This window comes from Takifugu rubripes, chromosome 15, assembly GCF_901000725.2.
Source record: "Takifugu rubripes chromosome 15, fTakRub1.2, whole genome shotgun sequence".
Lineage (NCBI taxonomy): Eukaryota > Metazoa > Chordata > Actinopteri > Tetraodontiformes > Tetraodontidae > Takifugu > Takifugu rubripes.
In genome coordinates, this window is record NC_042299.1 from 16,514,075 (window position 1) to 16,528,198 (window position 14,124).

The 14,124-nt window shown below is 48.8% G+C and overlaps 1 protein-coding gene across 1 annotated transcript in view; it reads right to left on the reverse strand.

Annotated features, from left to right (window-relative positions):
- The window catches only part of LOC101063835 (neurobeachin-like), a 57,458-nt gene that overhangs the window by 12,154 nt on the left and 31,180 nt on the right, over nt 1-14,124 (reverse strand). Inside the window, 31 exon segments of the mRNA XM_029848724.1 lie at nt 351-459; nt 462-476; nt 2,325-2,479; nt 3,369-3,505; nt 3,672-4,054; nt 4,293-4,461; nt 4,545-4,613; nt 4,726-4,850; nt 5,103-5,234; nt 5,237-5,282; nt 5,385-5,435; nt 5,662-5,931; nt 6,324-6,347; nt 6,561-6,714; nt 6,815-7,032; nt 7,112-7,154; nt 7,156-7,556; nt 7,698-8,313; nt 8,315-8,388; nt 8,927-9,119; nt 9,199-9,322; nt 9,422-9,503; nt 9,587-9,695; nt 10,665-10,757; nt 10,928-10,974; nt 10,976-11,026; nt 11,277-11,315; nt 11,317-11,340; nt 11,489-11,568; nt 13,294-13,417; nt 13,419-13,463. Coding sequence (XP_029704584.1) covers nt 351-459; nt 462-476; nt 2,325-2,479; nt 3,369-3,505; nt 3,672-4,054; nt 4,293-4,461; nt 4,545-4,613; nt 4,726-4,850; nt 5,103-5,234; nt 5,237-5,282; nt 5,385-5,435; nt 5,662-5,931; nt 6,324-6,347; nt 6,561-6,714; nt 6,815-7,032; nt 7,112-7,154; nt 7,156-7,556; nt 7,698-8,313; nt 8,315-8,388; nt 8,927-9,119; nt 9,199-9,322; nt 9,422-9,503; nt 9,587-9,695; nt 10,665-10,757; nt 10,928-10,974; nt 10,976-11,026; nt 11,277-11,315; nt 11,317-11,340; nt 11,489-11,568; nt 13,294-13,417; nt 13,419-13,463 — 4,202 coding nt within the window.

Sequence of the window (14,124 nt, forward strand, 5' to 3'; positions counted from 1 at the left end):
AAAAATGAACACGGGAACCTTCCGTTTGATTTTGGCAGGTTGCTTGTTTGTCAGATTATTAGTGGATTTTTAAATGAGTGTTTAAAGCAACAACAACTGATGCCACGTATTATTGACACAGCATGAAGCTGCGTCTTACGGTCTATTCAGCAGGTAAAACAGATTTAATCATAATTTGTCAATGAAGAGGGTGGGAGGTGTGTTTGGGATGATGAAATGTCAGTCATGGAAGTGGGAAACCCAGAAAAACTCAGAAAAACACACAACAGAAAACAAAAGCCAGAAGGAGGACAAGAAAAAGGGCGCGTGTGTGAGGTGGCGATGAGCGCTGAGGTGTGGCGAGCGCTGACCTCATGTTCTCCATTGTGTCCTCCGGCATTGGTGCCACCGTCTGCACCGCTGGCAGATTCTTACTAGTTGCCCCGTTGACAAAAGAGGAGGAGGAGGAGGAGGAAGAGAGGCAGAATCTGTGGCACCTGGGCAGGAGGAAGAGTAATGAATCAAAAAAGAAAGGCAGTAACATGGATCACGCGTGATGACTGTGGGCGATAACGTCCAATCAGGCGCTCCCAAACTCAATTTGGATGTTTCAGCAGACGTGCTGCTGCTCGTCTCCTGCTAACGGCACCAGTTTGTGAGGATCGCTTTGCAATCAATAAGCAGAAACCATGTGATACAAGTCAGGATGCTAATTGGATCAGCTGATTGTGATGCTGCCCTGAAGCTGCTCTGATCCGATCGGACCATCTCAGCTGATTCCATTGCTGCTACCAGCAAATATCTTGATATTTTAAATGTGAGCTGCATAAAAGATGCATAAGAGAAGTGGCCACTCACTTAAAGGCGAAAGATTTGGCTTTATTTAACAGGCAAGAACCAGAAACTGTCCTGATCCTGCTGGAGTGATGACCAAACTACGGTGGCTGCAGAGGGACAAACTGGATATTTCCACAACTGCATCATCCAACGAGTTCTGGACTTTTAGTGACGTGGCCCAATGAGTTAATTAGAATTGGCACGAAGGTTGTAGTTAGAGGCTTTCATTTGAAAATCGTTGACCTAAACCAGCGCTTCTCAAATAGTGGGGCGCACCCCACCAGGGGGGCGCGGTGCGATGCCAGGGGGGGCGCGTGTGACCCCGGAGAACATGTTTTTTTTTTTTTTGCCGTACTAGAATAAAGTGTAATTGCACATCCCGCGCACACACCACAGAGCAAGAGATAAGAAGAGCAGTGAACAAACCACCAAGAGACAGCATGAAAACATACTTAACAGTGATGAAAAGAAAGGCGGAGAGAGACGGAGATAATGAGACAAACGAAAGTCTCCCGAAAGCTCAGACGAGGAAATATGACGAAGCCTTTATAGCGCTTGGCTTCACTGCGACTACGGTGGGAGACGAGGAAAGACCGGTGTGTTTACTGTGTCTAAAAATGTTGGCAGGACAGCATGAAGCCAAATAAATGAAGGCCTCACTTAAAGACATTACACCCCAGTCACGCTGATAACCCTAACCCTGGTTAACCCTAACCCTGGTTAACCCTAACCCTGGTTAACCCTAACACTAACCCTAACCCTGGTTAACCCTAACCCTGGTTAACACTAACCCTGGTTAACCCTAACCCTGGTTAACCCTAGCACTAACCCTAACCCTCACTTAAAGACATTACACCCCAGTCACGCTGATAACACTAACCCTGGTTAACCCTAACCCTGGTTAACCCTAACCCTGGTTAACACTAACCCTGGTTAACCCTAACCCTGGTTAACCCTAGCACTAACCCTAACCCTCACTTAAAGACATTACACCCCAGTCACGCTGATCAGCCGCTTGAGTTTTTTCGGCAAAAACGTGCCGAATATTGGCAACAATCATCCTGCTTTGGTCTATATTTCTTTCTTTTTTTGTTTTCTTTAATATTAATAAGGATACAATGTTATGCAGAGGTGTACTTATAACAATTTCATAGACAAATGATACTAATTATAGTCCCGGGGGGGGGGGGGGGCAAAATGTTTTCTTCTTCCTAGGGGGGGCGTAACAGAAAATAATTGAGAAGCACTGACCTAAACTGAGCTTGGTGATGATGCTGCTTCAGTTTGTTCCAGACCAGCTTCATTAAACATCTATTAACTGACGGGAGGTCGCTCACGCTAACGCCTGTTTCACACTAGCTGTCCGCTAACGTACACACCACTCAGATGTGGTGCAAATAAACTTTAATTAAAAGGTTTTACACAGAATTGGTAAGTGAAACTTTACACCACAAAGGCGGAGATGTGAAGAACAAGTGTGCACGTGCGCTCCACCTCTCTGCTCTCACCTGTAGTGTTGATCATGCTCTTGGGTGTCGCTGTCGCAGCAGCAAAAATGTTGGGCGTGCTGCTGGGGGTGGAGGCTCCGCCCGTGGTGGGCGTGCCCACTGTGTTGACTGACAGGCTGCCAGGAGGGGGCTTTTTAACCGGAACCACAACACTCCTGTTACAGGTGAGACACAAGAGTGTAGTCAGGCCACGTCGAAGCACAGGAGTCCTCTTTAAGTGGTCCTCTGGTTGTAACTCATGTGGAATTAGGTGCCAAGAGGGTATTTGTGGGGGTGGGGTATCTTTAATGTCAAATTAATGTCAAATGCATATTATTAAAAATGAGTGTTACAAGTTTCTGTTTTTAGACAAAAGACATTGCAACTATTGCATCTACGAGTGTCTCAGGCGATAGAAACTGTCTTCTATAATAAACACTTTAGGTTAAAAATACATTTTTTCTTTGACATCTCAGGATTCAGAATTCATTTCTAAGATGAATAATGAATCAAGCCATTCTAAATGTATGAGACACACTTGATCTATTGAGGAGACGGCTCGGAGCTGTTCATAATCTATTATGCATCTTTCCTTCTCTCTAACGTGGCCCTCTAGGGCCGCCACGAGGCTCGATCAAGGAGACGGAGGGAGATATAAGCAGGACAGCGCTCAGAGGACAGGCTTTATGTTCCCAAAATGGAAGCCAGGGGGGCAGAAAGAGCCTTGGCTTAGACTTTCTGACATTTTTTCATCCTTGAGAGTTGTTTTTTTGCCTAAAATACAGTATCAAGTGTCAAGAAAATAGCAAGTAAATAAAAGCATCCCTGTGTCTTTAGGCTGGATCTTAAGAGCACAGTTGGAGGTAGAAGCTCCAAACAAGCCAACGGGACGCATTAAGGATGTATTTGCATGTAAAGTTTGTCCCTGGGGAGAATTAATGGCTCATCAATTTTGAACCAACATGCTCTCTTTTACTAAAAACAATGCAAGAAATGTAACGTGCTACATGGAAAAGGGCTGCTGGACTCCTGACTTCCCCTCCTGAAGGTCAAAGTGGCACGAACCTGTCAAAAGAGTGGAACTGCATGGGCAGCATGGGGTGAGTCTTCAGGGCGGGGTCGGGGTGATAGGGCGTCGGCCCCGCCTCCTGGCCCAACTCTCCGCCATCCACCGGAGCTGCCACCAAGCTCTTCAGGATCTCCTGTAATTCAGAAAGCACAAGTGCAGCCTCTGGAAGAGGGTTTGACCGGGAGCGAGCGACTTCACATCACTTCAGTGTTCTTGGGTGTGTTCTGGGGCTCTCGGCTGAGCCTTGACCGTGTATTTTGTTGTGTACATGCATCTGCAGGCTGTGACCACAGTCCCACCTTCACATTGATGCCTTTATTTGTTTGGCTGATGCTGGTGATGGAAGAAGGCGGCGCTTGGCTGGAACTGGGTGTGGCGCCGGGGTTGTGTGGAGAATCCAGAAGGCTCTCCTGTGACCTCGTCACATCAGCCAGGCTGCACAACAGATCTGTCCCTCCGCTCCCCCCTCCTCCCGTCATGTCTCTGTCTCTGTCTCTGTCTGTCTCTCTCCCCACCAGGCCAAGGCCGAGCCCCAGGCCCATCTCGGAGCCATTCAGGGATCCGGCCACGTGGCCCTCCTCACCAATGCCCGAGTCTGTGTGGGGGAGGCCTGCGCGGGGAGAGTCATCCACAGGGGTGGGGGTCTGTTTGTCACGATCAGAGAAGGCTGTTGATGGGTGCTCTGGAGGGAGAAACCAAAGAGATTTATCATCACATACAGACGATGATGTCATTCAGCTGAGCTCATTGTTGGCTAAAGCTGCTGCCAACAAATAGCCAATAACACATATTTCTACTCCTCAATTATCTCATATAAGTTTCAAAGGGATCTGTTCTATGGCCGGAGGCCTGTACTTCTACGCCAGCACGTCACTGAGTCACGTTCCCCTGATTCCATACAGAATAGAAACGTGAATCACCTGTACTGGTTGGGGAGTTGATCTCGTGGCGGATGCTTCTCCCTGATAGGCTGGTGGACCTGCCAATCTCACGCTGGGGCTCCAAAATGTCCCGATACTTAGATACCATGAGAACTGAGATGAAGTAGACGACTGCCAGAGCCAGAAACTGGGCCTGTTTACTGTCATCCTATAGCCAAGCACAGCACTCAGTAAACACATTTGATTCTAGTGTTTCACGTAGCATGAGAAAATAAAACTACACAGACGTACCACATCTCTGAAAACAACAGCTCTCAGCCGATTGATGTCTACGTCTTGCAGAAGTCTGTCTGGATCCTGCTAAAAAGGAAGACACAAGTACTGGAGGGTCTCTTGTAATTCATGTTTCTATATCAAGTGTTTTCTGCAGCATGAACAAGCACGCGCGGGTGTTTTTGTGCACGTGTGTCACCTTGCTGGTGGTGGAGGCGCTGTAGAGGCTGTCCTGGGACTTGCTGCTGGTTAGAGAGGACTTGCAGCTTCGATCTCTCTGCCTCTGCCTGCACTCCAGACAGTTCCTCACCGCCACACAACATACTGAAGAGAAAACAGACGTGGCCAAGAGGGTTCAGGCAGGTAGACAGGTAGGTCGGCGATTTCTTCTGCTCCTACAAACTCCCGTACGTATATCTATCAGAAGCATCACTACGCTGATGTGATCTACATCACTCATCATCACTAATCACAAATCGGACTTCTATCAGGGATAAACTTCAAAGACTGAAGACACCAATTTGGGAAAAAATTACCTGAAGACTGAAAACAAAAGGTACAAACTCAACCACACACCGAGGCGCAGGCACTGCCTCATTAGGCCTCCCGACGACATGTTCTTCTCCGCTTCAATCTCACTGAAGTTGAGAGAGCTGGCAAACACCAAGACGTCCACCATGGCCATGAGACGGGACAGAAAGGTGACAGGGTCTCTGAAGACATGCCCTGCGTCGCCTCGATGTTCTCCAGCTCAGTCTTGGAAAGGGAGGAAAATCACACAGACACACACCTGCTCGTTAGTCGTGGAAAATGGCTGAATGGAGACTATTATCTCCATTATTATATGAGTGCTTTTACTGTGAAACCCTGCAGGAAGCGTGTTCCTGCCGCAGCCTGGTTGAATTTGGACTGCAACAATACGACAGACCGGACATGAAATGAAGCAACCTTTGAGTATCGTGCCCATTCAGCAAAACTCAGATTCAAAGGGTGAAATCTGTCCACGTGAGGTGCTCGATATGACGAATAAGAGCAACGCGATGAGACATCCTGTATAATGACAGCAGTGAGGTCATGGCAGCTGTGACGTGGCGCAGCATAGCAGTGGTTCAAACTGCAGTCAGTGTTTGCTTTACTGTGTCTCTTCAGGAAGCAGGACGTGCACGGCTGTGAAAGGATGAGCGCAGGCCCGTTGCTGCAGGTGAGCATGGACAGTTCGGGGAAGAACCAACACAAAGGTGAGGACAGAAGGGCACAGACTGGTGCTCTTAGCTCTTCGTTTGATGGTGGGAGTTTCAAGTTCTTTACGCACCTCTCCCCCAGTGCCTCCTCCCCCAGGAACAGGGGGAATGGGGGTCACCTCCTCTCCTTTTGACCCCCTCTGGGGTCTGGCTCCTCCCGCCTTCTTTATTGTTGATACAAATGGAACAGGCTTAGCAGAGGAATCCCACAAGGACTCTCACACATATTCTCTTAGAAAATATGCAGTTTGCATTATCAAATATGTCGAGTCCGTCCTTGGTATCACCTCCTGTCCCGTTAGACTTACTTAATCCATCTAACTGTCATACTACAAATAACAATATTAGAACCACACAAGGTAAGTTGTATCTAAGATGTTGAAGCTGACAAATTAGGTATAATGAGGCAGGAGACCAATGGTGGGTAATGATGAGCAGCACTACAAATAAAAACACCATGGATGTCAGAAAAGCAAGATTAAGTAGCTGTTGCAATGAGAAATAAACCGGTAGAAGAGTTCAAAGAATCAAAAGAGAGAAAGAAAGTGCAACTTACAGTGTTGGCACTGCTCTTAGAACTCTGCCCATAAAAAGGAAAACACAGAACACAGAAAGGAAAAGAAGATGATTAAGGAAAAAATAGGTCATCAAAGTATAAAAATCAGATTATCCATAAAAAGAAGCAGAGTACAGGTCAAAGAAAGGGTTTGATATGAACAAAGTTAGATTCTGAACAGCCTACGGACGTGTAGTTCCGCCCCCTGCCACAGAGAGGCAGCCACGAGCCACTTACAGAAGGGGAGGTGGCAGCAGACAGGAGAGGCAGGATGCCTCCACAGGCGATGATGATGTTGTCTACCATCTGAGAAATAAGATGGATGGTGTTGTGGACAAAGATGATATTCTCATTGCTGTTCACGAAATCCATCACAGACTTGGTGGAGTGGCTGAAACCAGAAATATCGTTTTTGGGATTAAAAACACATTGCAGTACGTTCCACACTTTCATTCTAGTCTGAGATATGTTGCACAAAAGCAGTGCCCCACCTCCTCCACGCATGCACGTCAGTCTCCAGAGCAAACAGCAGGTCCGTGAGCAACCTCTGGTGCATTGGCGACCACTTGAATTCTGGGATGCGGAACATGGTCGTGCGTGGGCCGGGGCTGAACTGCCGGCGCTGTTCCTCTGTCATGGGCATGCCCCTGAAACCCAGGTCGACACGCAGGTCCCGCTCCAGCTGGGCCGCAGTGCGCCCATGGAGAGCCTATGGAACGGCAGACATTTGTCACGGGGAGTCATCGCCACCACGCAGACACTGAGATACACCTGGAGGAGCATCGCACCTGAGTGGTGGCAGTAGTTTGGATCTTTTTGGTGTCTTTGTCTCCCGTCATCAGACCTCTCTGTGTCAGAGGTGGTGCTGGCTGTGTCTCCTCCAGTCTTAATCCCTGTTGCTTCTCCTGCCCCAGATGTGCCGTCGCCTTCGGGGAACTCTGGTCTCGAGGCTCCCTGGATTTGGCTTTGGTTCTCGGTCTCGGTGAAGGAGCTGATGTCCGCAAGATGGCTCTGAATTTTAAAGGGTCCGTCCTCTGGAAGATCCCCGGGAGTGTGGCTCTGGGTCTGTGCTAAATCGGAGCCACAGCTCGTCATGTGAGCCAGGAGGCTGAGGTCGTCACTAGCGCTGGTGGAGGAGTGACTTATGGCTGGCCCAGACGGCGTGGGCTGGTCGGGACTTGGCAGCACGAGGGGGTCCGTTGCTGCTAGAGCAGGAAGGAGCTTCTCATCAACCTTAAAAAGATGAAGCAGATTATAAAAGGTAAAAGTATGTCAGGAGTGACGCGGGAATATTCTTTAGCATAGTACAAATTTGTGGTACTAGAGTTGATTTTTCCAAAAGCCACTGACGATAACGTCCAGACGACGCCGTACCTTGCTGAAGAGGAAGCCATTGTTGCTCGGGACGCTGTCTTTCTCATCAGCCAGAGTGATAAGTGGACCCATGTTGCCGTCATCCTCCAGGTTGACTCCTGACAGCCCCAGGCCTGACGCCATTCCAACCACTGACCCTGCTGTCTCATCTTTAGGCGCCAGGTTGCCGTTGAGATTCTGAACCACGGCACAATAAGCGCTGTCGAGTAGAGAATCCACCTCCACCAGAGGCCCGTTCTCTATTCCGCCTCCTCCTCCACCTCCTCCACCCACGTTGCCACTGAGGCCTTCTGGAGATAAGTCCAAATCATCGAGTTTTACTTCTGTGGCTTCTACCTTCTCTGCTTTGATATCAACCAGGAGGTCGTGGACCTCCACCCTCACTCCTGGACCGGTGCTCTGTTCCCCAGGTGTGAGGGCTACTCCATTGGGCCTCTTGACAGCAGCTTCTGCCAGCAGGTTGCGAGAGTCTCCGCCGGCTCCCTCGGCGTACTCAGCCTCGCTTTCAGGCGTCTGTGTCTGAGAGTTGTCATCAATCTCCAAATTTCCATTGACAACAGGGGCTGGAGTAGCAGAAAGGCCGGAGATGGTGGACACAGACCCCTTCTTTCCTTTCCATATTTTCTTCCTCTTGTCGTTGATACTCTTCATACATTTTAGCCAAATATTCTTTATGGGCTTCGTAGGTCACCTGTAACAGATGAGATCTAGTTGGCCATGTAGCCAGAACAAGACAGAGCTCGAAAGCCTCCTAAATCACTCACTTAGGTGTGATGGATAAAAACTGGGACAGCAGCCTAACGACACCGTTACATCACCATCTATAATGTGGCCTTGTTTCCCCACTTTCCTACGTTTGCACTGAAGAACAGCTCGTTGTCGAGCTGAGACTCTGGTAACAGCTTACAATCCCTGTGTTTTCCTTTCTTCTATTAATATTACTGTTAAATAAGCAATGATCATCAGCAGAACGGTGCTGAGAGGCAGCTGGAGTTCTTTTATGTTCTAAGAGACGTTTCGCCTCTCTTGAAAAGCTTCTTTGGTTGTAAAGTGATGTCGTCCACTTTGACCTGGATGTCCCTCTCAGCAACCTTCAGCTATTTTCTCTACATCTTGGAATGAAATGAGGACTTTGACATGTGTCAGCGCAGCAGTGGGAGAAAATGACCACAAAAGTCTAAATCGGTGGAGCCTGATTCAGGCTTTTACTACGTGTCTTCCAATCGCACCTTGGAGTGAGCAATGGACAAGGTGTCCACCCAGACCCTCCAGCCTCCCCACTCGTATTTGATTGCATGGTAGAGCAAGATCCTGAAGATGTTGTAGACCATCTCCGTTTTTTTCTGTTCCTCGGGGTTCTTGGGATTGATGTAGCCCAGGGAAAACATCCAGTCCTGCCACACGGAGCACTGCAACAGGCAGCTGGTGAAGGGCACACGCACAGCATGAGCTTCACAATACATTTGTCATATATGTGACATATATTTGGGTAAAAGCTTACCGCCGGTTCTCACGGCTGTTACTGAATAGTTTTATCATGTCGGAAAGAAAGAGTCTCCTGACGTCCATCAGCTCCGAACTAGGAGAGGAGTTCTTCAGGAGAGTGGCCACCACCTTTAGAATCACTGAGAGGAGGAAAACATCAGCCATTAGGAAGGAGGGATGGGAGCTGGAGATGGCAGCAGAGCTTAAGCTTCAGCTTACGTCGGGCTCTTTTCACTTACTGGGGTTCTGGATCTTGACAGTGGAGTCGGGCTCAGGGTGGGGCTTGTGAACCACCTGAGTGCAGACCTGCTCTGTCAGAATCTACACAGGTTGGGGATGAAAAACTGCTCATTAAAAGCCACCTTGAGCTGAAGTAGCTTGAGTTGCTTCTGCAGTGGAGTTACCTCATACAGAGTGTTGTAGGTGGTGATGGAGACAGTGTTGGTGTGCATCATCAGCCTCTCCCCCAGCAGCGTGAACAGGCTGTGTGTGTGCATGATCTCCACCTTCCTCCTGTCGGGAACAAGAACACAGGGTGTGCCGATGCGGACATTTGGGACAGTTTTGAGCCGACACTGATTGTCACAGGCTTGGTGATGATGTGATGCTGGCAGACAGAAGCATGTGTCTGTCAGCGCTGACGGAGGCTGGACAAGTGAACAGCAACAAGAGAACGCACCAAATGTGCACTGACAGAACCCTGCAGGAGCCACTGGGGAGGTTCCTATGGAGGCAAACAATTAGGCCACGTTATTAACGTTGCCAGGGGGCACAGCTCGTCAGCTGTTGACGCTCTGTTCTCCGGCTATGAGTGTAAATCTGCTCCGTCCTCTTTCAGGCTCAGAGAGCTGCCAGCGTTTCATAAAGTTGCAACAGTCTGAGAGCAAAGGAGACAATGGAACAAGGTAATAAGCGCCAACCTCGGGTTATTATTTTGTAGGGGCTCAGAAATATTTTAAACACAGGAAATAAAAGGAGAGGTGATGGTCTCTGCAGAGACGGTGTCCAGAAACAGCAGAACAAATCTCCTCAAAAAAAAGGCCAATTTCAATAACAGCCATAAAACCAAGTTTGTGCCGTTTAAAATAAAGGTTTATCTGGCATGAACTGCGCATGTTAAATAAGAAGGGGACTAAAGGTTGGGGTTCAGGTGCAGCTCCACAGAGTCCTCCCCTGTCATGCTGCGATGGGCCTTGGCTGTCACATGGGAGGAATTAATCCCCCAGCATTCACTGCTGCTCATCAAGGGCTCCGCTCCCCGCCAGCCGCGCGCTGTCACAATGATTATTCTGCCTGGGACTTGATGATGAGGACATTATCTACACACACACACACACACGCACACAACACACACACACACACACACACACACAGACTATGGCTCTTTCCAGTGAAATGTTCCATCCCTAAATGTGCCTCAGTCCAGCTACAGTTTCCTATTTTTATTATAGAAATAAAAGCAAAGAGCAGAAAGGTACTGACTTGTGACCGAGGTGTTTGAGGAAATAACCCAGGACTTTGAGAGCTTGGACACGTATACTCTCACTCTTTGATGCTAGGAGCTTGCAGATGACCCTGAAACAGGTCAAAACACAGACGCATTGATTAGATGCTAATGAGGGGATCACACGTGCAGACTGTGGAGTTAAAGACTGGGACACTGCAAAGGTGTGAATAAAATCATCCACGACAAAATATTCAGAGAGAGAAAACAGCGTTCGTGTGACATCACGGCGTTCATTCACCTTATTCCATTTCTCTGATCAAAGGCAGGGATCATGGAGGCCGGGTGTTTCAGACATTAAAGCCAACAATAACTGGAGGACGTCGTGGATATTCTCATCCTGGAGGGAAGGGATAGGATGAATAAGTGGGGACGGAGCGGAACAGAGCCTTTAACATTGCAGGGCTGCGTAAGGGCGGCGCAGAGGCAGTTGGGGCCTTCAGAACAAGTACGCTCAGAACCGTTGAGGAAGAGGACATTCTGCTCACGCCATATTTCACACTGTCACCGTGCTGAAGCTGCCTCGCAACCCTCGTTCATTTGAACGGGCCAGAACGCTGGCCCACCGAGCACCTGAGACAGAGCCTCACCTCGTGCATGGTCAGAAGGTAGTTGAGGATGCTCTGCAGTTTCATCCTCTTTGACGCCTCGGTCCTGTGGAGAAATCAGAAATCACACAAGGCCACATTTACACTCTGATTTTAGATGAGGCCTGCAGCGCCGCAAAAGGGAGTAAAACAATCTGGAAGACGTGATTTCTTGCAGGTTGTGTGATGATAAAGAAGCTTTTCCGTTGCCCTACCTTGAGAATGAGCTGTTTGAGGAAGAGCAGCATGAAGGCTCTGAGCGAGATGATCTCCTTCTGTGATGGCCGTGGACCGTCTGAGCAAATCCACAACAGGAACAGAATGAATATATTATATGAACATGACAAAGATCAAAGATCTTCAGATGCCCGTTTACATCTGCCATGCTGGCAGAGCATCTTGTTTAAAGCTAAAAAGGACATCCCAGATGTTGGCAATGCGTTTTTCCTCCTGTAATGGTGCTGTTTTAATTTCTGAAGGTGTTTCATGTGCTCGCCAGTTCTGTGATGAATGGGCCGTAACCACGCCAAATAACTGACTAATGGAATAGAGCCAGAGAGTCATGAAGATGAATGCGTTGGGAATCAAAGCAAAACGATGGAACAGTTTTCAGTGTTTTCGGCAACACCAGGTCAGCTTGTGCGTCTCGTCGTTGGCAGACAGTCGGAATACACACAAGAGGGGGGGTGCTGGGGGGTAGGGCTGAGAGGGGGGGTGCTGGGGGTGGTGAGGGGGCTGAGAGAGGGGGGGGGGTGTGAGGGGGGACTGAGAGGGGGGCTGAGAGGGGGGGGGGATGTGAGGGGTGGACTGAGGGGGAACTGAGAGAGGGGGGGCTGAGAGAGGGGGGGGCTGAGAGGGGGGAGGGGGGGGGGGTGGGGTGGGAGGGGGGGGGGGACTGAGAGGGGTGGAGGGGGGCTGAGAGGGGGGGGGGATGTGAGGGGGGGACTGAGGGGAACTGAGAGGGGGGGCTGAGAGAGGGGGGGGCCTTCTCCATCATGGCTCCAGACGACTGTGTTTAACCTGAACCTCTTGTGCTGAACCTTCTGAAGTGCTTCCAGCTCCCTCTCAACCATCCTGCACTGTCAAACGTAAACACATGTGACTATTCTTAAATACTGATCTTCTTTTATAAATAATCTAGATAGATTTCCCTCTGAAAATACACAACAGGCCTATTTTATCTAAAAAAACATTCAAATCTTGGCTAAATGGATCAAATGTCAGCGGAACCACCTTCAAAAGGAGCTTCTATGGATTCCTGTTATTAATGAGTTCAATCACTCATAATCACGTCGGCACCGTCAGGAGTTCTGAGCTGTGACCCACGACAGTGCACGTGTCAGTGCACGTGTTCCATGCATCTGAGGCTCTTCCTCCAGGCAAAAAGGCACTACTAACCCTCCGCATCTGCCAACCAAGCGTACGCGTTGCCGTGGCAACGAGAGATGCAGGAGAGGCTGAGACGGCCTCTGCTGACCCAAACAAAGGCAAAAAGAAAAAGAAAAAATGTAAAATCACTCAGTTGAATCAAGGCTTATTGTCTGGAGGCCTTGTTTATGTTGAGCGTTGGGATTTCGGGGGGGGCAGAGGGTCGAGCCGGCTCCCATCACCTTCTCAATGGGCACCAATTAGGTAACTTTTAATTAGGACACTGTAACAATTTCTCATCATGTTTATTGAAGTCAACAATGAAATCCAACTCAGTTAAGTCAAGTTTCTTCTTTTATGGTCAGATATGACACCCAATATTCCCCTTAAGCTTCCTAAAGCTGTGCAGCAGCTCCCGTCTGCTGACTGAATGAAATATTCCATTAAACTTCAGGAAACTGAAGCTTCATTGACCTCTAAAATGACCAGGAGCGTCTCCAGACGCTTGGCGCTGTCCTTAAGTAGTAACAGAACGTTCAGTGTAATAGATGAAGAGTTTTAGAACAGATACAAACTGTAATAGATGTAAAATGGCTGCTATACACACGTGCACGCGTGGGTTCCCCCCCAACGAGTGTGTTGGGGAACCTACCGAGACCTTTGGGGTTGATGCCACTGCTCTCCAGCGGGTTGACGGCCCAGTAGTAGTATTTGAGAGTGTGCATCAGCTGCAGGACGGTGCCCACGCGGCGGATGGTGCTGTAGATGGTGGCGGTTGCCGATGAACTCCGAGGACAGGTAGGTGTAGAGGGACAGCTGCACCTGCATTCACACGTTCATGCAGACAGATCACACATGTGCAGGTGGAGGGTGCGCTGTGCACGGCTCTGCTCTCTGAAGCCACGCAGCAGCAGCGTTGACATTTCAGAAGGATGCGCTGAAACGCTCATTTCCTTCTCTCCCCACTTGTGCCGCCCTTCCTGCTTCCTTTATTAATATCAATAGGTCTCTGTGCACCTGACGCTGCACATCACTGCGCTCATTAGAGTTATGCTAAAGATCTGCCTTAAATTGCTCGCTATGTTTAACAGAATGAAATCCCTGGAGAACAATTGGCCTGAACACACCAGAGAACAGATCAACTGGGGAAGAAAATGGACTGAAGTGGGTGCACAGCATTCCAAACCGATGTTAAGTGTTAATCTTTAGATACATATACAGCACACGTGCATTCTGCAGCCGTAAATCCTACATTTCCATGCAGCTGCAGCACAACCTTGTAACAAATGCGTCTCAACAATCGTGGACTGTAAAGACAACATGGTCCTTATCTTTAACATGAAGCAAGGGACACATTCCAGATGTGCTTTTTATTAAGGCTGGGGCTATTCCTGCCAACAATTACCCTATTATGTGGTAATATTATTCTGGGAAGTGGAAAATAATGACTATTAGAGGGTCAGAGTTACTCTTCAAGGACCAC